General features: G+C 33.9%; 1 protein-coding gene across 1 annotated transcript; it reads right to left on the bottom strand.

The window, feature by feature from the left end:
- Window positions 1-3,942: 3,942 nt before the first annotated feature.
- LOC148946242 (uncharacterized) lies at window positions 3,943-10,974 on the bottom strand. Its single transcript, XM_089098363.1, has 2 exons — window positions 10,899-10,974; window positions 3,943-4,379 (listed from the first exon to the last, which is right to left on the bottom strand). Exon 2 carries the CDS (start codon window positions 4,363-4,365, stop codon window positions 4,060-4,062), a length of 306 nt encoding a protein of 101 aa, XP_088954489.1. The 5' UTR covers window positions 4,366-4,379; window positions 10,899-10,974; the 3' UTR covers window positions 3,943-4,059.
- Between the last annotated feature and the right edge of the window lie 14,364 nt (window positions 10,975-25,338).

The following is a 25,338-nucleotide window of genomic DNA, read 5'->3' as shown; positions in this document are numbered from 1 at the left end:
CTGTCATAACATTGAAAATAAAAATTATCGATACTTCCAGGAATTAAAATTGATATGTGTTAAATAATAAAGCTAGTTTCATTAGTCTGATAACCAATGAATTTCTACCCAAACTTCCTTCCTTTAAAACCCTTCGATACCATAAAGGATCACCCTATCTCGTCCATTTTATTTAGTTTGTGCGGCCAAACTAATCACAATTGATTGGGAAGTCTTGCCATAACTTGCAGAGCTTTAACAGTGAACAGAATAAACGACAGAAAACTAAAAGCCGCCATCTATTTTCCTCGAAATATTAGAAAAACCGTTAAACTTCTCCCGTTTTGTGCCGGAGATACAGATACTTAGATGTAATGAAACATTATTAGAAAGCGTAATTTTTTATTTATTTATTTATTAAACGGAGCAGGATGTTCTTTTTAATTTTCAGGAAAGGACAGTCTCTCAAAAAATATTCTAGTATACCTGCTTGGAAAACATTCAAATTCAGCTCAAAAGAAGTACCATTGAATAATTTGACAGCTTTGGAAGTTTCCTGTTGTGCTAACCGCCTTGATTGAAATCTTTGTTGACACAGGATGCATACAGTTTATGCTGTATTACATTGAAAAGAAAGTGTTTTGCTTATAGCAAGAGATTAGGTTTTCTTTGTTTTAAACTAGCCTCTCATCAACTGTTGACTCATTTAAGATCCCCATATCAATTTTTATCAAAATTGCTTCGGAAGCTCCCTGTGGTGCAGGGAAAATTTGCTAACTATCTCTTTGTCTTTGAGACTGTTAGCCGACAACGAGATCCACAAAATCACATTTGCGGCATCGAGCGTCCTTAAACAAATTCCTTTCAAATGTTTAGAGCACCTAACGTAAAATCATTTGTTAATTATCTCATTTAAAATATTACTCTGACAAACAAAACTAATTGCTTCGAAATTTACCAATGTTCATTTTAAAGTTCTATTTTGGCATTAATTTTCTATACATTTGAATGAAATAGAAGCTGAAAGGGAAAGTTTCGACGAAAAACCATCCTTTTAAAACAGTAAAATTAAATTGAAACTCGCAAATGTAACAATCCTAAGAAACATCCCCTTTTTTCCAGTAATGTCGACATTTATTGTGATTTTTTTTCTTGTTGATTTTGATCTGATAAATAAAACCACACTGTTTAAAATACATACCTTTTATTGAAGTACAAACTACGCACAGATCTTTAAAGGGTATAGGGGGAAGTTGGGCCATTGGGCACAAACCTCCTGTAATATTCCCAGCCCCAATTTTCACATTTGGACCAATCAAACCACCTTCAACTCGTAATCACTCAGGGATTATTGAGAGATTTGTCCTAAATGATTAAATGTTAATCATTAAAAATCACGAACATTAATGGTATGAACAACTTGAATGAAAAAACAATAAGCCCAGATTTCTAGAATGGTGTTTTATTTCTAAAGAAACAATTGCTTAAGAGTTTCTGAGCTAGTTGGTTACATACCTGAGGCTAATATTGGAATATAGAAGCCCAAAGTCAAAACACAATAAGATGATATTACACAATTTTCGTATGTGCACCAAATGTGGTATTCAACAATTTCTGAGCTGCAACATCAACCCTTACTATCCAAATGTTCACTTATTATTGCTGTACCTTTTATAAGTCACAATCATTCAAGTATTCTTTAAGGAATGACTAGAAGTTTAAATGTTAATTTTTAAAAGTGATTAAGATTTCACTATCATTTTCCTAAATAAAGACCAGTAGCCTTTTCACACTTTTTGATTTTTTGTTTGATTTCTACCAAAGTCTGTTTCTGTGCTTATTGATTAGAAATATAATGCTAATATTAAATATATTTAAAAGGGGCATTTGATACTGTAAAGAGGGAACTGTTAATGAAGGATTGAATAAATATTGGCCTACCATACCCACTTGTAAGGATTTTAATAAGTATGTATGAAGCCACAAAATTTGTTATTAGGGTTGCAGGAAAATTTTCAGATGTAATTTGTTCTAGAAAGGGGGTTAAACAAGGTTGCCCCCTGTCTCCGCGGCTATTTTCGATGTTTATTAATGATTTGCCGGATTTTCTTAGGAAGCAATGATTTTGCCGGATTTCTAATGGTGTCATTAGATATCTGTGAACTATGCATGCTGATGTTCGCAGATGACCTGGCACTAGTGGCAAAGTCTAGAGAGGATTCACAGTTCTTGTTGGATAGAACTAAGGATTATATAGATAGGATACAAATAAGCCTGAATGTAAAGAAGTCGGTAGTTATGGTTTTTAGAAAAGGGGGTAAGATTACAAGTAGGGAAAGAGTAAAATGGGAGGGAATAGATTTAGAATGTAGGGATGAGATTACGTATTTAGGATGTAAGTATTCGACAAATGGTAAGTTTGGAAAGCAGCTGAAGCTAAAGGAAAGTCCTGCGCCTATGCTGTGACTGCTAGCCAACTGGCAAACATACAGAACCTGAAGATGCATAAGCAGATATTTCATAAGCTTATGCATAAGCAGGTAAAGATTGAATCGGCTATGCATTATGGATCTGAAGTTTGGGGATACATAGCTGGTGAGACGATGGAGAAGATTCAGCTTCAGTATTTTAAGAGAGTTTTAGGTCTACATTTTTCAACGAATAGTTTAGTATCGAGAGGAGATCTAGGTTTGTTTTCTTTAAGACTTGATAGGCTAGTAGGGATGATAAGACTATGGGAGAAAATCCTGAGTATGCCCAGAGTAAGGATAACAAAAGCAGCATATTTAGAAGCTCTGAGGATCCCAAAGAGTGATACATGGCCATCTCAAATAAAGAAGATATTGGAGGATTGTGAATTTTCAGAGTTATGGAATGGTGGGCTTAAATGAGGGAGAAGTTGCAAGTAGGGTCAGGGAGAGGTTAAGGGACCATGAGATCCAGGTGTGGCATGCGCGAATGAATGAGACCCGATCACTGGAGTTATATGCAAAGGCTAAGGAGCAGTGGGGAGAAGAATTGTATTTTAAGGCGGGGCTTCAAAAGAAGCAACAAAAGTTGATTATTTGTGTTAGGTCAGATGGGTTACCACTAGGTGAGAAAAAGAAGTATCTGGGAGGGGTTAGGCAAGATCCTGGTCCTTACTTCTGTTCCATGTGCGGGAAAGAGGAAGATTTGGTTCATTTTGTGGGGAAGTATAGTGAACTAATAGATTTAAGGAAAAAATTGTTTAGAGTTCGGGCTTGGGAGAGTGATGAGATACTGCATTTACTGGCAGGGAAAGGTATGGGAGGTATAAAGAGAGTCGGAAGGTTTCTGACGATGGGTATAGAGCATAGAGAAAGGTTTTTCGAAGATTAGAGGTGAGGGTGATATTTCACTAGCCTAGATTATACTTTTGTGCCAATTTACGTTTGTATGAAAGTGTCTTTGTTTTTGTGACCACAGCCCTTTGGGCTTTTGTGTCAATAAATTCTATTCTATTGGATCTCTGGAGTCTAAAACCAAAAACCTCAATAAATATTTCGTGAATAGCATTTGTCACTGGCTCGTCTTCTTTCAGAATCACGTTTCACATGAGACACGCACCACTCAGGGCAAAAGTGTGCCAACCGTGGCAGGACTGTGCAGCCCATACGGTACTCCGAGATGTACACCGGATGACAACAGTGGGCAACCCCTTGGTATTTGGTTCTCACCAAAGTCGGTATTTACAGACAATACATAGTTGAGTACAGATCTGAGACTAGGTAAGGACCCAAGACAACCAGTACTGGTCATAAAGACCAGTACTGGTCATAAAACGGAAGTAAATATTCAAAATCAGAGATTCAACCAGACAACAGACAACTATCTGGGACCACTGGCTGATTGGGATTACTGAGGATAAGAAGAGATAGAAAAGGATAAAACACAGCTTTCAGAGTAGTATCACCCATAAAAAATCCAGGAGATCTAACCTATGATTACTTTCACACAGGGAGGGGGTAGGGGCATCTCTCCCCGAGATTAATCCAAACGATCATCCTGGAAAACTGCGGACAACTCTGCTGGAGGAAGGACTTGTGAGCACCCAGGGATTTATCCTGTTGTCATTACACAAAATCCAGACTCGTTATTACAATGGAAAATGAAGAGTGTCAACATACCGGCAACTGTAAACCTATCCATATAATTGATCAAATTCACAAAGCACAAAATGGCCACAGTCATTAGTTGACTTCTAGTAAATTTTCGTTCACTATATACAGGTACTATTTCTGGTTTATGGTCCCCACTTTCCTCACTAGATATAGATCTTGATGATGGAACTGAACTTATTCCTTGTGAATTAGAATTCAGTAATGCTTGATCTGACATGTTGGATCTTAAATTTTTTGAGTCCATCTTGGTAACAGGACCTAAAAATAAATACAATTACTTGGGCACTGCTGAACTTCTTTCGGTACTTGTTAACAATCCAGAACACATTCTAGAATTATGCTGTATAAAATCTGACAAAACCAGTTGACCTCTCTGGAATCGGTTATTATTTGCTTACTTTGAATGAGAAAAACTACGATGTAGCTATGTTTTAATTAAATATTTAATAGATAGAGGTGGTTAGGGGTTAGGTATTTAATATAATTCGTTCTGTGTGGCCTGCTTTCCATAATTTTGGTTCTAAAGTATTATATTATCATCATATATTGGTATATTTCATTATGATTAACCAGGGGCAGGTCTAGAGGAAAAACTTGGGGAAGGCCCAATGTAACAAGGGTGCCAATGAGCAAAATCTTGGGGAAAGGCCAGTGTGACAAAGGTGCCAATAATCGCCCAAATTGAGAAAATTTATTCTAAAAAAAAAGAGTAAAAAAGAAAAAAAAACAGGATAAGAGGGCGCCAGAAAAAATCATGGGGGGACTGGGGCCCCCTACCCCCCTAGATCTACCAGTGTGATTAACCTAATTTCACTTCTTGAATGTGTTCTGGATTGTTAACAAGTACTCTTTTTTCAAATGAGTTCCTACCCTTCTATAAAGGCAAAGTACAAGCCAATAAGATGATAGGTGGAAACACATCCTTAAGGGTGCAGGGAGGGGTCAAAGCAAACAAAACTGCAGGTATTTTTTTTAGTTTTTTTTTTCAATGCTACATAGAAGTTTAATACACCACTGGGTGTGTCTTTTTATGTTCTTTCCAAGTTTACAAATCACTTCCTTTGCGAATTTCGTGTTGAACACCTTGTTACTTCTTAAGAAATGGCAACCAGAAATTTTTAAAACTATCTTAAACTAATCATAAGTACTTACTTGTGTTATTCCTAAAACTGAATTGCTTCACTTTACATCACTTCCCTGATGGATGAGCATACAGTCTAGTCTATATACTCAAACTATAATTGTCAATACCACGACAGTCGTATTTTTTATTATTTTACCGTGCACGCTAATCAAGCAGTTGGGAGAGGTGTGCATAAATATCCACAAGGGGGAGGGGGTGCTGGTTAAGTGAGGCAATACTCTTTTAATTATTGAGAGAAGTAAGTATTTATGATTGTTTTGATGTAGTTTTCAGAATTTTTCGTTACCATCTCAAGCTAGCAAATAACAAGAGACAATTTGTCAATCTAAGGAATCTAAGGACTCACAATAAAAGTTGTAAAGAAAACGATTAGTATATTTGAAAGAGCATAAAAGGCATACCGAGAGGCGTGTTCACATTCTACCTAGCTAAGTAATGAAAAAAAAACTGCATTTTACGGCAAATGCTAACCAGACCCTTTGTATAGTAAAGAGGACATTCCTCAGTAGATCATCAGCTTGCTCTTAAGCTGATTTTTTTTTTAACTGGCTTTATCTGTCATTACAAGTCAAATATTAATGAAAAATAAGCAAAAAAATAATAAAAGTTTACAAAATCACACGGGCTTAATTAAGGGGTTGGGGGTTGCAATAATATTGATTGTCAAGTCTTAAGGTACTTAAGTATTAAACGTACTCTTTTATATAACGCAAAGAAAACAGTCACGAAAAACCCGCTAAAGACGGAGTAATTCAAGAGACCACTATAGAGTCATGCAATGCAAAGCGCGATTTTCATTGCGTTTACGATAATTTAAACTGTTGATTTTTGGGGTTTAGGGGGGGAGGAGGTACCTAGGTTAGGTTGGGTTACGTATTTAATACATGGTATGCTTTACCCCTCACCCCCCCCCTAATGTGCAAATATATAGCCCAAATTTGTTTCTAGACTATTATATATTCATCCTATTTTAATTTTTTTCATTAACATTAACCAAACTTGACTTCTTTAGCAGTATATAAAAGAGTACGCTTAATACTTAAGTACCAGTCTTAATTTGGAAAGGGCATTGAACTTACAATATAAACTTACTGGCTCTAAGCCAAGGCTATGATTCTTACTTAGGCCTATAAGTAAGATCTTAAGTTCAGGAAAATTCTGAATAGGCTATCTCATTGTAAAGTTGTTCTTTTTGGCAGTGTGTTTTGGTAAGAAATTTGAGGCTTTTAGTAGCCTAATAGTTAAAAAAGTAGGTAAAATTCTAAATGAGGGGCTCTTTACATTTAGAAGATTAGCCCTGCATTTAACATAGCTTACTGCAATTACTTGCAAAACTTATTGAGTAGACATTATTATTGTGCTCTATTGAATGCGATTTGAACTAATTGATCTTTTACAAATTAAAAAAAAAAGAAGTCACGGTTGCTCTTTAGTTTACAAACCACACCCTTTGTAAAAACTGAGTTTATATTATTGACCTACAATCTACAAATAAGGTGAACATACCACTTGATCCCTTGTTTATGCTCTTTCCAAATATAATAATTGCTTTACCTGGAAATTCAATTTTGAGCCTTTTATGGACACTTGAAGATGAGATATAATTTTTCCCTTATTTTTGGCTATAGAGAAGGGTTAAAACATTGGTTAAAAACTTACTATTGAATTATAATTCGATTTTACTAAAATCATATAATCCACAAGCATTGATTCACCATAATTCAATTAAATGACCACTTTATGAATCTTGAAAAAATAGATATGTTTGCTTTAAGCTGTCAGCATCACTCTTGTTTAAACTGGTGTACCCATAAATTGAATTGACTTTGACAAGTCGAGAACCAGAAAAAACATGTGATTTGTGCTATATATTTACACATTTGGGGGGGGGGGGATAAAGTATAGTCAATCTGCAGTTGAAATATATTAACTACAATTATTCTAAATATAATGAAGTAAGAATTGTTGTTTTGAACCCTTTTATATAGACGAAGTAAGAAAAAAGTTATCATCTTTGATGTCCCATAAAGGGCTTAAAATTGAATTTACAAGTAAAATGACCATTATATTCGGAATGAACATAAAAAAGGCATTGAGTGGTATGTTCACCTCATTTGTAAGTCAGTAATGTAAACTCCTCCACCTTTACCCCACCCTCTTATATAGTCCTAATATTTTCTTTGTTGTTTTGTCATCTCTTGATGGATTGTATAACAGTTAGCTTCAGTCTAGGCTCAGTGAAACTTGGTTGCACCCTAGTGACTACAATGTAATTAAAGGACCAATAATATATTAAATGATGTGAATAAGAATAAAACGAAACTTGATATTCTGATCAATAGAAACATGCTGCATATTATAAAGTAACAGTTTCATTGTTTTAGTGTTTTCTTTTGTTTTAAGTACATTCCAGGGCTGTATACATGACCATCAGAGATGTGAGGTAGATTATCATAAAGACAACAATGCTATTTGGAAGCAGCATAAAAAAAGGAATCTAGACTAATGGTACTGTACTCTTTTATAATACTTCCTTCAGAGGAGTGGTAACTCTGGACAGTTAGCAAAACAAAATGCCCCCCACAGACTTTTAAAAATATATTTCGAATTAGTTTTATTAGTATGAATTGGTTGGCCTATATTCACTATTCAGGGCTGTATCCTGGATTTTTTAGGGGGGAAGAGGCTTACAAAAGGAGTTTTGCAGGGGAAGGGTACAAAAAAAAAATGTATTAAAAATTTGTTTATATTCATTTTTTTGTAGTTTTTACAAGTTGGACAAACAATAGGGAGGGGGAGGGTTCAAAACCCTAACTTCCCCCCAGGATACAGTCTTGTCTATATTTAAAAATATTTTTGTGCAAATGTGTTACTGGTAGGTGAGTTAGGAGAAAGAAACTGTCAGGAATTAACTTGTTTTACCTTAAGAGAAAAACATGATTTTCCTTCATTTATCTATAATAAAATCTTTTCTTTTTGTACTTTAAGACACATTTGTTTCAATAGGCAACTTTAAAACTTACAAGTCAGGATTTAGTAGAACAGTTATGAGGCACACAATATTTTCTTTGATTCTAATTTGTGCTGTAGGATTGGTCTATACATGAAAGTTCCAATTAGGCTACCACAAAGTTCATCAAAGGTCAATATGCTATGTCAGTGGAAAATTTGGTCAATATAAATAAGATTCAATAGCTGACATAGGGACAAGATAGGGTAAATCTACAGGTGGCACTATAATTTAGCTAGGATGAAAGTGAAAACATCCTTTAATGCCTTTTTTTATGCTCTTTCATAATTCAATAATTGCTTCAGTCACAAATTGCTTCTTGAGCCCTCAAAGGGGCCCCAAAGGTATTTCATTTTTGTAACCACACAAAGAAGTTATCAACACTAGTTAAGTTATTGAAAAGTTGTTAAAAATATATCACTAGTTTATAAATAAGTTGTTCAAGAGTAATACACTCCAAAAATAATTATTTATAACAATTCAAACCTCATTTATTGGGCAACTCAAATATAAACCATTTTCCTAACGTTTCAAGCTTTTCAAATGCCATCAACAAAAATAGTCCTGAATTTTTCAATTCAAAATTTGCTGTTGACAATTCAGGGTATATATTTGAACATTAAGAGGGTGGGGATGGGTAAATTTCATGGTAACTTTGCAGTGGGCCATATAATTCAGCTAGGATGAAAATGAAATCATCATTTGATGCTTTTTTTATGCTCTTTCATAATTCATATAAAATATCTTTGGGTACCTTTAAGGCAGGGGCGGATCCAGGATTTTTTTAGGGGGGGGGGGCAAAATAGGTTAATCCATTAAACTTGCATTAGGAGCAAGTTTATTTAATGCAAACTTGCCTTAATTAAGTAAATTACACTACTTTCGGCTATGTTAGGGGGGGGGCTCCCCCAATGGATCCGGCACTGCTTTAAGGGCTCAAGATGCAATTTGCAACAGAAGCAATTATTGAATTATAAAAGTACATAAAAAAAGGCATCAAATGATGTTTTCACTTTCATTCTAGCTAAATTATAGTGCCACCTGCAAATTTACACAATAAACAATTATACTTTATAATATCTAGGATGTTTCTACTGATCAGATTATCATGTTTCCTTCTATCATTATACACATTGGTATAAATTTGGAATTGTGGCCCCTGATAAGGAGACATGTTAAGAAAACAATTCTTATTTTAAAATATGTATACTGATCCTAGTTAACATATTATCCAAGGGGAGAACCCTTATCATCAAGTCTTTCCTCTTTTTTCCTTCTTTTTCAAACTTAAAGAAAAGAAATTTCTATTTTTGCATGCTTTCAACCCAATGTTTAAATGTTTTGAAATTGTTGCTATAAATTGTCTTTTATAGATGGTGTTCATCCTGGTCTTTGTTAATTCTGTTTTTTTTAATGATACATAAAGCAGTGGCAAAAATACAAAATATTGCTGTAAACATAAATATATATACAGTTTTTTTTTTTTTAATTCATGAATTTCATAAAACCAATATATTAACAGAGTATATACCCTCACCCCCCTAATTTGCAAATATATAACCAAAATTATATTCTGAACCTAAATATAACCAGATGAACTGTACCCCAACCCCTAAATACATCCAAATCATGGTATATATTTGCACATCAGGGGGGTGGGGGAAAAATTCATTTGTGAGGTAAATTAAGCTTATATTTAGAATCAGAGTGCAAATTTTGGTTATATATTTGCACATTAGGGGGGTGGGGGTATAATAATTTTTTTTAATGATTGAAAATGATGAGGCAAAAATAAAAAATTTGCAACCTTCTGTCACTGCTTTATCAACCATTTAAAAAAAAAACGGAATTAACAATGACTGGGATGAACACTATCTATAAAAAACAATTTATAGCAAGAATTTCAAAAGATTTACACATAGGGTTGAAAGCATGCAAAAACATAAATTTCTTTTCTTCCAAGTTTGAAAAAGGAGGGAAAAAAAGGAGAGATTTGTGGATAAAGCTTCTCCCCTTGAATAATATGTTAACTAGGATCATTATACATATTTTAAAGTAAGAATTCTTTTCTTAACATGTCTCCTTATCAGGGGCCACAATTCCAAATTTATACCCAATGTTAAATTTATTCATAAGTCAATAATATGAACAACAAAAAATTTAGGCATACCAAAGTCTAAACTTACCTCTCATTTGCATCATTGAAACAAATGTTATAACCCATTTTTATATCAAAAAAATAAAGAATGATATTAGCCTATTATTTTCAAGGGTCCTAAAAGGGCTTAAAATTGGATTTGCAAGAAAAAGCAATTACCCTATTATATTTTGAGAGCATGAGAAATGACATCTAGTGGTATGTTCACTTTAGTTGTAAGTCAATAATACAAGCAGCAAAACATTTATCAAATTTTGTTCACCTAGCTAGCCTACTTTCTAAGACAGCGAAAATCACCTAGGCTAATCTTGGAGTTTAGGCCTAGCCTACCAGAAGTTAATTCAGTTCAGACAACTTCTTCCTGGTCAAATATCCTATAAGAGATAAAGCATATCTATCCTAGATAAAAATTAGCTCTAAGAATGAGTACGCTATCATGAACGAAATAAAAAACTGCGTAGATACCAGAATATTTTGTATTATCCCTTTTTTGGTCAATACTTTCTTCACCCACTGTAGTTTCTTCAATGGTTTTTAAAAATCAACTGAATTTAACGTCATCAAAATAAAAATTAACCAGTCGTACGATGAGGCATGTATAATGCGCCAATCATAAATGAGCAAAATAGAGGCATCTAAAATATAAAAATAGAAACTTTTAAGGTGCCTCTGTCAATCCCAAAAGCACAGTATATATAATAGCAGTATGATCTTTTCCTATCTCACCCATTATAAAAACCTGGACCGATGTGCGATTGCTCCAGAGAATGTATAAACCGGTATAAACATAAGTGACATTAGATCTTTTCACGGGTAGACAAGTCGCGAAAAAGACTGAACGCGAAACTTGGCTTCAACGTTGGAACACTAATTTTGAAGAAACTAATTTTAAATTAATTTATTCCAATACATACATGAAAATCGGTAATTAGTTGTTCAATGTTATTATTAGATGTTTTTAGGAATTAAAAATAGGTTTCGAAGTCTCAAGTTGGTTTCAAAGGCATTTTGAGAAAGTTTCTGCCAAAATACGTGTTCCAGAGTAATTGGACCGCTGATGGCAGATCAAATGAGAGGAGTTGTTTGTACGCGCCGATATAAATATATATATATATATATATATATATATATATATATATATATATATATATATATATATATATATATATTCATTTTCCTGAACTCCTATCGTTTTCACAGGCCTATTTTTTTTGGCCTTGGATTGTTTGAAATTATGCCAAGGGGCAACTTACTTTTTTATTGAGATGTGGGATTGTTTCCACAGATGGAAATTAAGAGGCTAGTGCAGCCAATTTTTCATGATGGCTGGTATCATCGAAAGTGCCAGGAACTGATTCTCTGCTCCTCTCAAATGTAAATTCGTGAGAGCAAGAAAATTTTTGTTTTTGATTGTGCTGTGCACAAAGAATTTCTACCAATCCTGGGGACTTCGATTTTCGAGATGAAATACGGATGATAGACAATCTAGACCATGGTGGTTTCTACGGTGGAGATGTGGGGATGGCGACGAATCCTGAGCCAAGCGGTGAAAAGAGAGAAGATACAAGTTTAGTGATTTTGAGTTTAATGTTATTTATTTCATGTCTGAGTTTCAAGCCAATCCACCAGAGTAGCGGCCATTTATCTTAGGAGGGAGGTGTTGGAACCCTTGGTCCCAGTTTGTTCAGATAAATGTCCCTCCCAGATTCTTTTCTTTTGGCCCCTTAATTATTTTCCTTCACCTAGTAATAATTATTAATCTTCCTTTAATTTTGGTGGCGCCATTTTCTGTCCTTCTTTAATTGCGTAGTTGGTTAATAGACCACGAAGTATAAAGTGCGCATTTGGGGATGGTTGACCAGTAATTAGGGAGCCCTTGGATTGGCTGTGAAAATTCATCCACCACCCCCCATCACCCAACTCGCGGCTGAGCGAGTTGGAGAATTGGAAGTGTGATTTCGTCAGTTCCGTTTTGAGTTCTTTTATAGCGTGTCTTTAATATAGTAAGAATTTTTATACTATATACTCTTTTAACTTTTCAGCCTAGGTCGAGTCTAAAGAGATAGTTAGAAATCTTATCGGTGACCATTGGCTTTAAATGTGGCCCTGGGACTATTCGATCCCGCTAGTAGATACGGAACCGGTAGAGTAACCGCTGAAATCCCACTATTTTTGGCCGACGAGGGATTTCCCCCTCCAGTAAGTGGCATAGCAGCCTCTTTGCGCCATTTTTGCCTTAAAAGTGGTGACCCCGTACTCCCACCCATCCAATATATATATATATATATATATATATATATATATATATATATATATATATATATATATATATATATATATATATATATATATATATATATATATATATATATATTTTTTTATATATATATATATATATATATATATATATATATATATATATATATATATATATATATATATATATATATATATATATATATATATATATATATATATATATATATATATATATATATATATTAGTTCAGATGTTTATAGGAATTACAAGTAGATTTTGAAGTCTCGAGTTGGTTTTAAAGGCATTTTGAGAAAGTTTCTGCCAAAATACGTGTTCCAGGATAATTGGATCGCTAATGGCAGATCAACTGGGAGGAGCTGTTTGTACTCGCCGATATATATATATATATATATATATATATATATATATATATATATATATATATATATATATATATATATATATATATATATATATATATATATATATATATATATATATATATATATATATATATATTCAATATTGTTCTACGGTTCTCACATTCAATATTGTTCTACGGTTTGGCAATCTAATTTCAAGACACATTTACAGAGACTAAACTCAGTTCACAATAAAGCACTTCAAATTTTAGGCCCAGCACCGAACAGATTATCAATGGCATCACTTTACAGACTATCTTGCACCGTTTTTTGTTTTAAATATTTTTCAGGAACACTCCCATCACCATTTAGAGGCTTATTCACACTAGCATCACAAATCCATAGTTTAAATACACGATCTTCATCAGATATTTACATACCCCCGACACCGACAGCTAGGTACATGCTCTGGAAAGGTGCCAAGGAACGTAATCTCCCCAAATAGCACAGGAAGGAACATAATCTCCTAGAGTTCAATAGATGCTAATTAAACAGTCCCCGTGAGTAGAATGCATCTATTGAACTCTAGGAGATTATGTTCCTTCCTGTGCTATTTGGGGAGATTACGTTCCTTGGCACCTTTCCAGAGCATGTACCTATGGAATTGCATAAGAATATGCTCAAAAGTGTAATAGATATGAACCGTACAAGAAAACCAACGCCTGAGACACTACAGTTACACGTGACGTGCGCGCACGTAACCTCGTCTAAATTAACCATAAGAAATGAAATAAAGCTATGTCGACTTTGCATGTCTCTCTCACTATGTATGCGCCGTCGCGGTGTACACTCCATGTCTTTCTTGTCAATTGTATCCGATATAGCCGACAAACGATGTTGATAATGCATTTAAAGGATGTTGATAAAGCATTTATTCACTCTGATACTTAGATTTTGTCTATTTTATCCCATGTATCCGAGAAAATGACATTGATATGGAATTTAATCACTCTGATACTTAGATTTTATCAATTTTATCCTACATATCCGACAAAGGATGTTGATAATGAATTTATTCACTCTGACACTTAGATTTTGTCAGTTTTATCCAATGTAACTGGCAAAGGATGTTGATAAAAAAAATATTCACTCTAACACTTAGATTTTGTCAATTTTAATCCATGTGTCTGAGAAAAGGATGTTGATGTAGAGTTTAATCACTCTGATAGTTAGATTTTGTCAATTTTATCCGACCAATCCGATAAAGGATGTTGTTAAAGCATTTATTCATTCTGATATTTAGATTTTGTCAATTTCGATTCGATGTATCTGACAAAGGATGTGGATAAAAAAAAATTTATTCACTCCGACACTTAGATTCTGTCAATTTTATTCGATGTATCTGGCAACGGATGATGTTAAAAAAAATTATTCACTCTGATACTTATATTTTGTCAATTTAATCCGAAATATCCGACAAAGGATGCTGATAATGAATTTATTCATTCTGAAATTTAGATTTTGTCAATTTTATCCGATGTATCTGCCAATGGATGTTGATAAAAGAAAAAATTTATTCACTCTAACACTTAAAATTTGTCAATTTTATCCTATGTATCTGAGAAAAGGATGTTGATATAGAATTTAGTCACTCTGATACTTAGATTTTTTCAATTTTATCCGACATATCCGATAAAGGATGTTGTTAAACTATTTCTTCATTCTGAAATTTAGATTTTGTCAATTTTATTTGATGTATCTGACAAAATGATGTTGATAAAAAAAAATTTATTCACTCTGTCACTTATATTTTGTCAATTTTATCCGACATATCTCACAAAGGATGTTGATAATGAATTTATTCATTCTGAAATTTAGATTTTGTCAATTTTACTTGATGTATCTGCAAAAGGATATTGATAAAAAAAAATTATTCACACAGAATTTTATATTTTGTCAATTTTATCCTATGTATCATATAAAACGATGTTGATAAAGAATTTAGTCACTCTGCTACTTAGATTTTGTCATTTTATCCGACATATCCGATAAAAGATTTTGTTAAAGCATTTAACCATTCTGAAATTTAGATTTTGTCAATTTTATTTGATGTATCTGACAATGGATGTTGATAAAAAAATTTATTCACTCTGACACTTATATTTTATCAATTTTATCCGACATATCCGACAAAGGATGTTGATAATGAATTTATTCATTCTGAAATTTAGATTTTGTCAATTTTATTTGATGTATCTGACAAAAGGATGTTGATAAAAAAAAATTATTCACACTGAAACTTAGATTCTGTCAATTTTATCCTATGTATTCCAGAAAAGGATGTTGATATAGAATTTAGTCACTCTGATACTTAGATTTTGTCAATTTTATCCGACATATCCGACAAAGGATGTTGATAATGAATTTTTTCATTCTGAAATTTAGATTTTGTCAATTTTATTTGATGTATCTGACAAAAAATGTTGATAGAAAAATTTATTCACACCGACACTTAGATTCTGTCAATTTTATCCTATGTATCTGAGAAAAGAATGTTGATAAAAATTTTTAGTCACTCCTATATTTAGATTTTTTCAATTTTATCTGAAATATCCGATAAAGGATGTTGTTGAACCATTTAATCATTCTGAATTTTAGATTTTGTCAATTTTATTTGATGTATCTGACAAAGGATGTTGATAGAAAAATTTATTCACTCTGACACTTATATCTTATCAATTTTATTCGATGTATCTGGCAAAGGATGTTGTTAAAAAAAATATTCAATCTGATACTTAGGTTTTGTCAATTTTATCCGACATATCTGATAAAGGATGTTGTTAAAGCATTTATTCGTTCTGAAATTTAGATTTTGTCAATTTTATTTGATGTATCTGACAAAGGATGTCGATAGAAAAATTTATTCACTCTGACACTTATATTTTATCAATTTTATTCGATGTATCTGGCAAAGAATGTTGTAATAAAAATATTCACTCTGATTTTGTCAATTTTATCCTACATATCCGACAAAGGATGTTGATAATGAATTTATTCATTCTCAAATTTAGATTTTGTCAATTTTATTTGATGTATCTGAAAAAGGATGTTGATAACGAATTTATTCACTCTGAAACTGAACGAAAAATGGATTTCAGTTTCAGCTATGAGCCAACGAATTGTATTTTCCATAATATTCTTACAAAAAACAAGAGTTTACAGTCAAAAACCCTTATTAACTCAGATTTTACGGAAATACTTTTATTTTTTAATCCAAAAAAGTACTTACGTTTCACATTTGAACCAGAGAATTGTTTTTTCAATAATTTTCTTACAAAAAAACTAGAGTTTACGGTCAAAAACCCTTATTAACTCAGATTTTACAGAAATAGTTTATTTTTTCGATCCAAAAATGGACTTAAGTTTCACATTTGAACCAGAGAATTGTATTTTCCATAATTTTCTTACAAAAAACTAGTGTTTATGGTCAAAAACCTTTATTAGCTCAGATTTTACGGAAATAGTTTTATTTTTCGATCCAAGATGGACTTAAGTTTCACATTTGAACCAGAGAATTGTATTTTCCCTAATTTTCTTACAAAAAACTAGAGTTTACGGTCAAAAACCCTTGTTAAATCAGATTTTACAGAAATAGTTTTATTTTTCGATCCAAAAAAGGATTTAAGTTTCACATTTGAAACAGAGAATTGTATTTTCCGTAATTTTCTTACAAAAAACAAGAGTTTACGGTCAAAAACCCTAAGTAGCTCAGATTTTACGGAAATAGTTTTATTTTTCGATCCATAAATGGGCTTAAGTTTCACATTTGAACCAGAGAATTGTATTTTCCATAATTTTCTTACAAAAAACTAGAGTTTACGGTCAAAAACCCTTATTAGCTCAGATTTTATGGAAATAGTTTTATTTTTCAATCCATAAATGGACTTAAGTTTTACATTTGAACCAGAGAATTGTTTTTTCAAAAATTTTCTTACAAAAAACTAGAGTTTACGGTCAAAAACCCTTAATAGCTCAGATTTTTCGGAAATATTTTTATTTTTCGATCCAAAAATGGACTTAAGTTTCACATTTGAACCAGAGAATTGTATTTTCCATAATTTACTTACAAAAAACTAGAGTTTACGGTCAAAAACCCTAATTAGCTCATATTTTACGGAAATAGTTTTATTTTTCGATCTATAAATGGACTTAAGTTTCACATTTGAACCAGAGAATTGTATTTTCCATAATTTTCTTAGAAAAACTAAAGTTTAAGGTCAAAAACCCTTATTGGCTCAGATTTTACGGAAATAGTTTTATTTTTCGATCTATAAATGGACTTAAGTTTCACATTTGAGAGCTACGATCGTAATGAATGATACTTGTTATCAGAAAAAATGTCAATTGCCAAAAAAAAAAAATGGGAGGAGGGGGCCGAAAAGTTGGAGGGGAGGGACACCCTTCGAGTTTGGGGATAGGGGACCTTTGGGGGGTTGATGTCTCTTCTGGTTAGGGTTATTGGTGCTTATGATCCTTGATGGTTCGTACTCACATACACCTTACTACTTGATTTGCAAGGATTTCTAAGGTTTGTTCTGAATTTCTTTATTAAAATTATTTTCTTGCCGTCTACATCTCTCTTAGTATCAACTTTTTAGTATACTATAACGTTGGACCCTATTTTAAACTTACAACACTGTTCAAACACAACTTGTGTATTATACAGAACACATCGGAGAGGTAAAGCTAGGTCAACTCATAATGTCATTCTATCATCATTAACCATTTTCATAGATTGATGTTGTATCAAATTTATAACAAATTGCCTGAGTTAACAACCCCGAGGGGTTACCTTAACTGATAATCAGTTTAACCCTTTATTTTTCTTTTTTTTTCCACCTTCATACAATCCAATTCGCAAATCCCTTACCCCCGTTTGCAAATATCCATAAAACAATTGTGATTGTAGCATCCAATATTTTAATAACAAACATCTCTCGAGTTACACTCCAATCTGCAAATCCCTTACCCCTTTTTGCAAATGCCAACCAAACAATTATCATTGTAGCATCCAATTTTTTAATAGCAAACTACTCTCGAGTTAAGGCAATCTTCCAAAAAAATCAGAAAAGCCAGTCGCTTTTTAAAATGTTCTCGTGCAACTGTAGTGTCTCAGGCGTGGGTTTTCTTGTACGGTTCCAATCTATTACACTTTTTAGTATATTATTATGCAGTGTCACAAGTACGTGCTTGGAAATGTGCCACGGAACGTAATCTCCCCAAATAGCACAGGAAGGAACATAATCTCCTAGAGTTCAATAGATGCATTCTACTCCCGTGTTTCATTAGTCGCTCTTAGAAAATTAGGACAAACAGTCAAACTTTAGCGTAAAGAGAAAAGTATTGGGGGGGGGGGGCAATCCTTCATATGTGAAATAATTTCTGTTCATTTTTCAAATAATGACGGTAAATCTAGCTCGCCCTGTATGAAATATACCTCTCCCCCTCACAGAAAACTCCTCCGTGGAAATTTCATCCAACGTAAAGCGCACTCCTCCACCGTCAAATTCCTTCCAGACAGTTCCATCCTTGTTGAGAATCTTCCTCCCTCTAAAATTGCTTACGAACAATTCAGCCTTGGAAATTCTCCTTAGAATTTTTCATTTGAATAAGACTTTAATCTCAGTTTCTCAATCACTCCAGAAATGCCCCCTTCTGTGGAAATTATTTCCCGGAAATTGAAACACATGGAAAATAGCCCACAGATAATCCCCCCCCCCCCCATATTCCCACGTGAAACATTTGGCAAAGAGAATGTAAGACAATCAAAAAGCATTTCGATTAGTAATTCTGTCAAATCCCCCCAGTGAGATATTTCCCCTGGAATTTTCAGCCCCTCCCCCCTTCACAGATATTTTCCTCCCCAAGGAAGATTCTCCCAATAGAAATCCACCCCAAGCTAAAAATACCCCCTTCCGAAAAATGTCTGTATACTTCCCAATAACAAATACTATACGTAAACAATGGGAAAATTTCATAATTTACAGGCCTCTCCCTATGAATTTTTTTTTTGGGGGGGGGGGGTTACTATACCCCTAAAAACATAGTTACTTAAACTTTTAACTTTACTGAACAAAATAGCTATCTCAAAGTTTTGATCAGATAACTTTGGGGAGAAATGGACCTGGAAGGAGGCTCAGTAAACCCTCTAATCTATTTGTTTACTTAAGAAGGGCCCTAGAACTTTTCATTTCCATTCGAATGCACCCTCTCCCGATCTTCTAGGATCATTAATTTCAATACAATCAGCCCTGGGTAAACAAAAAAAAAAATAACACATACACGCGCATCCGTGATCTGTCTCCTGGAAAAATAGCAAAATTCCACATTTTTGCAGATAGAAGCTTGAAACTTCTGCTATAGGGTTCTTTGGTATATTGAATATGATGACCTGATTTTTTTTAAGATTCCATGAATTTTAGAGGATATTTCCTCCCTATTTCAAAAATCACCCAAATTTTCTCAGGCTCGTAACTTTTGATGGGTAAGACTAAACTTGATGAATTTTATATATTTGGAATAACCATAATAAGTTAAGTTCTTTTGATGTATCTATTGATATTGAAATCCTGTTTTTAGAGTTTTGGTTACTATTGAGCCGAGTCACTCCTTATTTACATTTCGTTACCACGAACTGTTTGATTATTTTATAAACAGTTTTGCACACCAAGGATGCAATAAATGTACACTCCAAACTCAAATTGAAAGAAAACTTCAAGCATTTCAGATGAGATGCTTCTGCTGCGTTACAAGGATTTAGTTAACTGAAACTATTGCTGGCAGAATCGAGAAATAACGGCTGAGCTGGATTAGCCACATCAAGTGGATGAAGTCAAACGGTCTATCAAAAACTACCAATGAAGTATTCTCCAGTTATATTTTGCCATAAGGTAGGCCACATAAGCGACGGGAGCTGAGCCATCTCCAATAAATCATTCCCAAAATATCTTTCTATGACCTTCATTACAAGGCAGGCCACAAAAACGATGAACGGAGAACTTCAACAACATTGTCAATTATTTACTCAGAACTCCAGACAAAGTGATATGTCGACCTCTTGCCGAAGAGCTGGTAGGAGTCATTGTCCCGAAATGTCACACCAGGATGGTCAAGACTAGAGTAATTAAGAAAGTCCAGGCGTTAGTAGTAAGGCCCCAATTACTTGAAAATTTACATTGAATTACACGTGGGCCTACATTCACGGGTTTCTGCAATGTGTTATGGGCTTCATTCAAAAATTACCAGTTTAAAAATAAAAATAAACATGTATCAATGATCTTTCTTCTGGCAAAAAAATACAAATTCCAATCAAAACTGGTCAAACGTGTTAATAAGCTGTAAGTTATAGCTATCTGGTAACTCATTCAGTATCGCATGTATTTTTAGCGGTATCAATGGTATTTCATTTGCGTAAAGCTATCTCGATTTCCCAAAACTTTTATTGTTCGCATAAAACTAACTCAATTTGCAAAAATGGTATTCCATTTGTGTAACTCTGCTCTGAATGTCCTTAATGAGGATATAAATAATATAGAATGATATTGTGACTTGACCTAGCTTTACCTCTCCGATGTGGTCTGTATAATACAAAACTCTGTGGTCATTATAATACACAAGTTCCATTTGAACAGTGTTGTGAGGCCCCTTACCACAACCCCAAAGGGCTCCGATCCCCCCACCCCCCACCCTAACGAAGCCCCCCGTCCTCAAAGGGTATCTGGGCTCCCAACGGGCCCCCCGGCACCCCAATGGCTCCTGAGTCCCCCATTATAATACTTTTTAGGCTTTATTTTATCTTTTCAGAACAAATTATTATTTTAGGGAATTATTTCGGTGAAACAGTTAGAGACATTTTTAAAGAGGATTTTAGAAGAGGATTTGAGGGTGAAACACTGTGGTCGTTATAATACACAAGTTCCATTTGAACAGTGTTGTGAGGTCCCTTACCACAACCCCAAAGGGATCCGATCCCCCACCCCAACCCCGAAGGAAGCCCCCCGTCCTCAAAGGGTCTAAGGGCTCCCAAAAGGCCCCCGGACCCCCAAAGGCTCCTGAGTCCCCCATTATAATACTTTTTAAGGCTTTATTATATCTTTTCAGAACAAATTATTATTTTAGGAAATTATTTCCGTGAAACAGTTAGAGACATTTTAAAAGATGATTTAATAGATGATTTTAGAAGAGGATTTGAGGGTGAAACTCGGTGGTCGTTATAATACACAAGTTCCATTTGAACAGTGTTGTGAGGTCCCCTACGACAACCCCAAAGGGCTCCGATCCCCCACCCCAACCCAGAAGGAAGCCCCCGGTCCTCAAAGGTTCTCTGGGCTCCCAAAAGACCCCCGGCACCCCAAAGGTTCCTGAGCCCCCATTGTAATACTTTTTTCAGCTTTTATACATCTTTTCAGAAAAAATTATTTTTTGAGAGAATTATTTTGTTGAAACAGTTAGAGTCGTGTTAAAAAACTATTGATTAGAGTATTTTAGTAGCTGATTTTAGGGTGAAACTTTGTTCTCCTTATGATAAACAAGTTCCATTTGAAAAGTGTTGTGAGGTCCCCTAACACACCCCCCAAGGGTTCCGATCCACCCACCCCAACCCCGAAGAAAGCCACCGGTCCTCAAAGGTCCCCCAAGCTCCCAAAGGGCCCCGGCACCCCAATGGCTCCTGAGCCCCCATTATAATACTTTTTAAGGCTTTATTACATCTTTTCAGAAAAAATTATTATTTTAGGGAATTATTTCGGTGAAACAGTTAGAGTCATTTTAAAAGATGATTTAAAAGATGATTTTAGAAGAGGATTTGAGAGTGAAACTCTGTGGTCATTATAATACACAAGTTCCATTTGAACAGTGTTGTGAGGTCCCCTACCACAACCCCAAAGGGCTCCGATCCCCCTACCCCGACCCTGAAGGAAGCCACCGGTCCTCAAAGGTCCCCCAAGCTCCCAAAGGACCACCCAGCCCTCAAGGGTCCCCTCAGACCCTCAAAGACCCTCCCCAGGCTCCCGTCTTTCGTAGGTGAATGTTGTCTGAAACTTATGTTTTGGGGTGTATGGGTTGCTATTTTTGACTTTTCGGAGTTGGATTTCTTAGTCTTTCATAGGTATATTTGGTCTGAAATATATGATTTGGGATGGGTGGTTTGCTATTTTTGACTTTCCTTAGCTGGATTTATTAACCTTTCATAGGTGTGTGTTGTCAGAAAATTATGATTTGGGATGTGTAGTTTGCTAGTTGAACTTTTCAGAGCTAGATTTCTTAGTCTTTCGTTGCTTTGTGTTGTCTGAAATCTATGATTTGGGATGTGTGGGTTGCTATTTTTTGACTTTTCTGAGCTAGATTTCTTAGTCTTTCGTTGGTGTGTGTTGTCTGAAACCTATGATTTGGGATATGTCATTTTTAGCCTAATTGCATAGCTACTAAAGGAACATTTTTGTTGTATCTATTGGTATCAATATTCCCTTTTTTAGAGTTTCAGTTACTATTGGGTTTTAAATGCCCTAAAAATTCAATTGTAGTGTTCAAGGTGCAGTTTGGGCTTTTTTTCGTTGTTTTTTAGTTGGTCAGTAGCGGTTAGTTACCAGAGGGTTTTAAAACTCCCCCCCACAAAGACTACGGTTGTACTTAGGAATCTTCCCCCTAGTCTTAACTTCCTTCACCACAAGGTGAAGAACTAAGACATTGATGAAGTATTTTTCTATTTAACAACTACCTTAATAACTTCCAAGATGATGGGACTGTATGACACAGAATTTATCAGTTACCGAGAGTTCAATGACTCCTCCCCGCAATGACTTCCAAGGGTTCTATGACTCCTCCCCACAATGAATTCAGATGGTTTTAGGACTCATCCCCCTAGCCATAACTCCATTCAACCTTGAGCGAAGATATAAAAGTTTGATGAAGTATTTTTCTACTTAACAACTACATTAATAACTACCAAGATGATAGGACTGTATCACACAGAATTTATCAGTTTGAAAAAATCATCTTTTGGTGTTATATTTGAATATGCATTTTTATTATTGTCTATGGAACTCGAAGAAATTGACTGTTATCATTGGATAGTGAACTATCATCTGTTTGAGTATGATAAAAGCTTGTGGAGTACTACACTACGTCATATAATCAGACTGGGATTCTACAGTAGAGTGATTACACCCCTTAATAATGCTGGTCAGGAACTGAGAAATTTACAGGAGGTAGTCAGTGAAATTTGCTGCTTTTTTGAGGTTGAAGAACTCTGCGTAAAAGAAACTGTATCTACAGAGAAAGTCTGAATTCAAAAGTGTGACCATAGGATTCCACTTTTCAATCTAGAAGAGTTTAAGTGTCCTAAATTTGAAGGGGGTTATCACCGTCCTCAAGACGAGGTTAGGTTCTTCGCACAGTGGATACCTAAGAACATACCTGATCGTGATAAATCCATAAGACATGGTAAAAACTATTTTATACCATGGGACCATCGTTTGTTGATGTTTAACAGTGAACTCTAAGTACTATTTTTATGTAAACATTTGTTGTTGTGTTTTTTTTCTCAAAATAAAATCTGTTAATACGTTTAAGCAATAAATATCTTTAAGCTTAACCCGTCTTTATTCTTTAGAATAGTTCTATTGTAAGCAAGTAATAAACTCTTTCCTGAAGAAAAATTCTAAGTAAGTAGCAAATTCTTTCTAGAATTGACCCGCTGGAAAAACAAAGACATTTCATTAAAGAAAATATGACATAATTACATTTTAGTACCATGTTCCTTATTGTTCACACGACATAGATACAATTTGTAGAAATGTAATTAAAAACATCATGAAAAAAATTCTCAGTAAGTAAGAATTGGTTTCTTGAAGTCATCTCTTGGATACACAATATTGAAATTACATTCAAGAAATTATGAAAATATTTGTAAGTAAGTAACAAACTCTTTATTGATTTCACCTCTTGGATATACAGTACAGATAGTTCATTCAAGAAATTATGAAAAAATCGCAAGTAAGCAACTTTTTTTTCTCTTTATCACAAACAATTTTCACTTAGCTACATGATGTAGAAATTTAATTCAAGAAATAATTAAAAAATTCTCAGTAAGTAACAATTTCTTTCTTGAAGTCTACTCTTGGATAGACAATACGGAAATTTCATTCAAGAAATTATGGAAAAATTGTAACTAAGTAGCAAATTATTTCTTGAATTCACCTGTTGAATAAACAAAAAGACATTTCGTTCAAGAAATTATTACAAAATTCTAAGTAAGTAACAAATTCTTTATTGTTTTCACGAGTTAGATATACGATGTAGAAATTAAATTCAAGAAATTATGAAAAATATTCTCAGTAAGTAACCATTTCTTTCTTGAAGTCAACTTTTGGATACACAATACGGAAATTTCATTCAAGAAATTATGAAAATATTTGTAAGTAAGTAGCAAACTCTTTATTGATTTCACCTCTTGGACATACAGTACAAATACTTCATTCAGGAAATTATAAAAAAATCGCAATTAAGTAGCTTTTTTTTTCTTTTTATCATAAACAATTTTCACTTAGCTACACGATGTAGAAATTTTATTCAAAAAGTTATTAAAAAACTCTCAGTAACAATTTCTTTATTGAAGTCAACTCTTGGATACACAATACTGAAATTTCATTCAAGAAATTATAAAAATATTTGTAAGTAAGTAACAAGCTCTTTATTGATTTCACCTCTTGAATATACAGTATAGATACTTCATTCAAGAAACGTGATTAAACACGTTTTGAAACTACATGCTATTTGCATGCCTTTCCTTGGCACCATTCCAAACGAGCATACAATAACTTGATTGGTGATTGGTTACCAACCAGACTGGTTTTTTTTTAGACAACACACCCACAGAGATGACCCACACACACAGAGACGAGACACGCAAAGAAACGACACACAAACAGAGTCACAGTGAGAGAGATATCCAAAAAGTTGGGTTGATCTAGGTTCACTTAGAGTGGTGCACCACTCTAGACACGCACAGACACGACACACAAACAGAGTCAAAGTTGTGTTTCAAATAAGGTCCCTTAAAAGAAAAGTTTAACTTTGAGTCTGAATTTTCTCAATGAAAATGACATTAGTTATATATCAAGTCTCTTTACATAGACTAATAAAAAATTATAAACTTCAATTCAGATTATTCTCAAAGAGATGAAAAAATTCAAAATATTCTACAAAATTTTTCATAGGAGATAGA

This window comes from Artemia sp. Qi Xiang Cuo, chromosome 12 (assembly GCF_049724085.1).
Source record: "Artemia sp. Qi Xiang Cuo chromosome 12, ASM4972408v1, whole genome shotgun sequence".
Lineage (NCBI taxonomy): Eukaryota > Metazoa > Arthropoda > Branchiopoda > Anostraca > Artemiidae > Artemia > Artemia sp. Qi Xiang Cuo.
Note: the sequence above shows the minus strand (reverse complement) of the source record. Positions and strands in the feature narration are given on the sequence as shown.

What these genes read in the sequence shown, in the direction of transcription:
- LOC148946242 (XM_089098363.1), bottom strand. Translation starts at nt 4,365, where the DNA reads ATGGACTCAAAAAATTTAAGATCCAACATGTCAGATCAAGCATTACTG.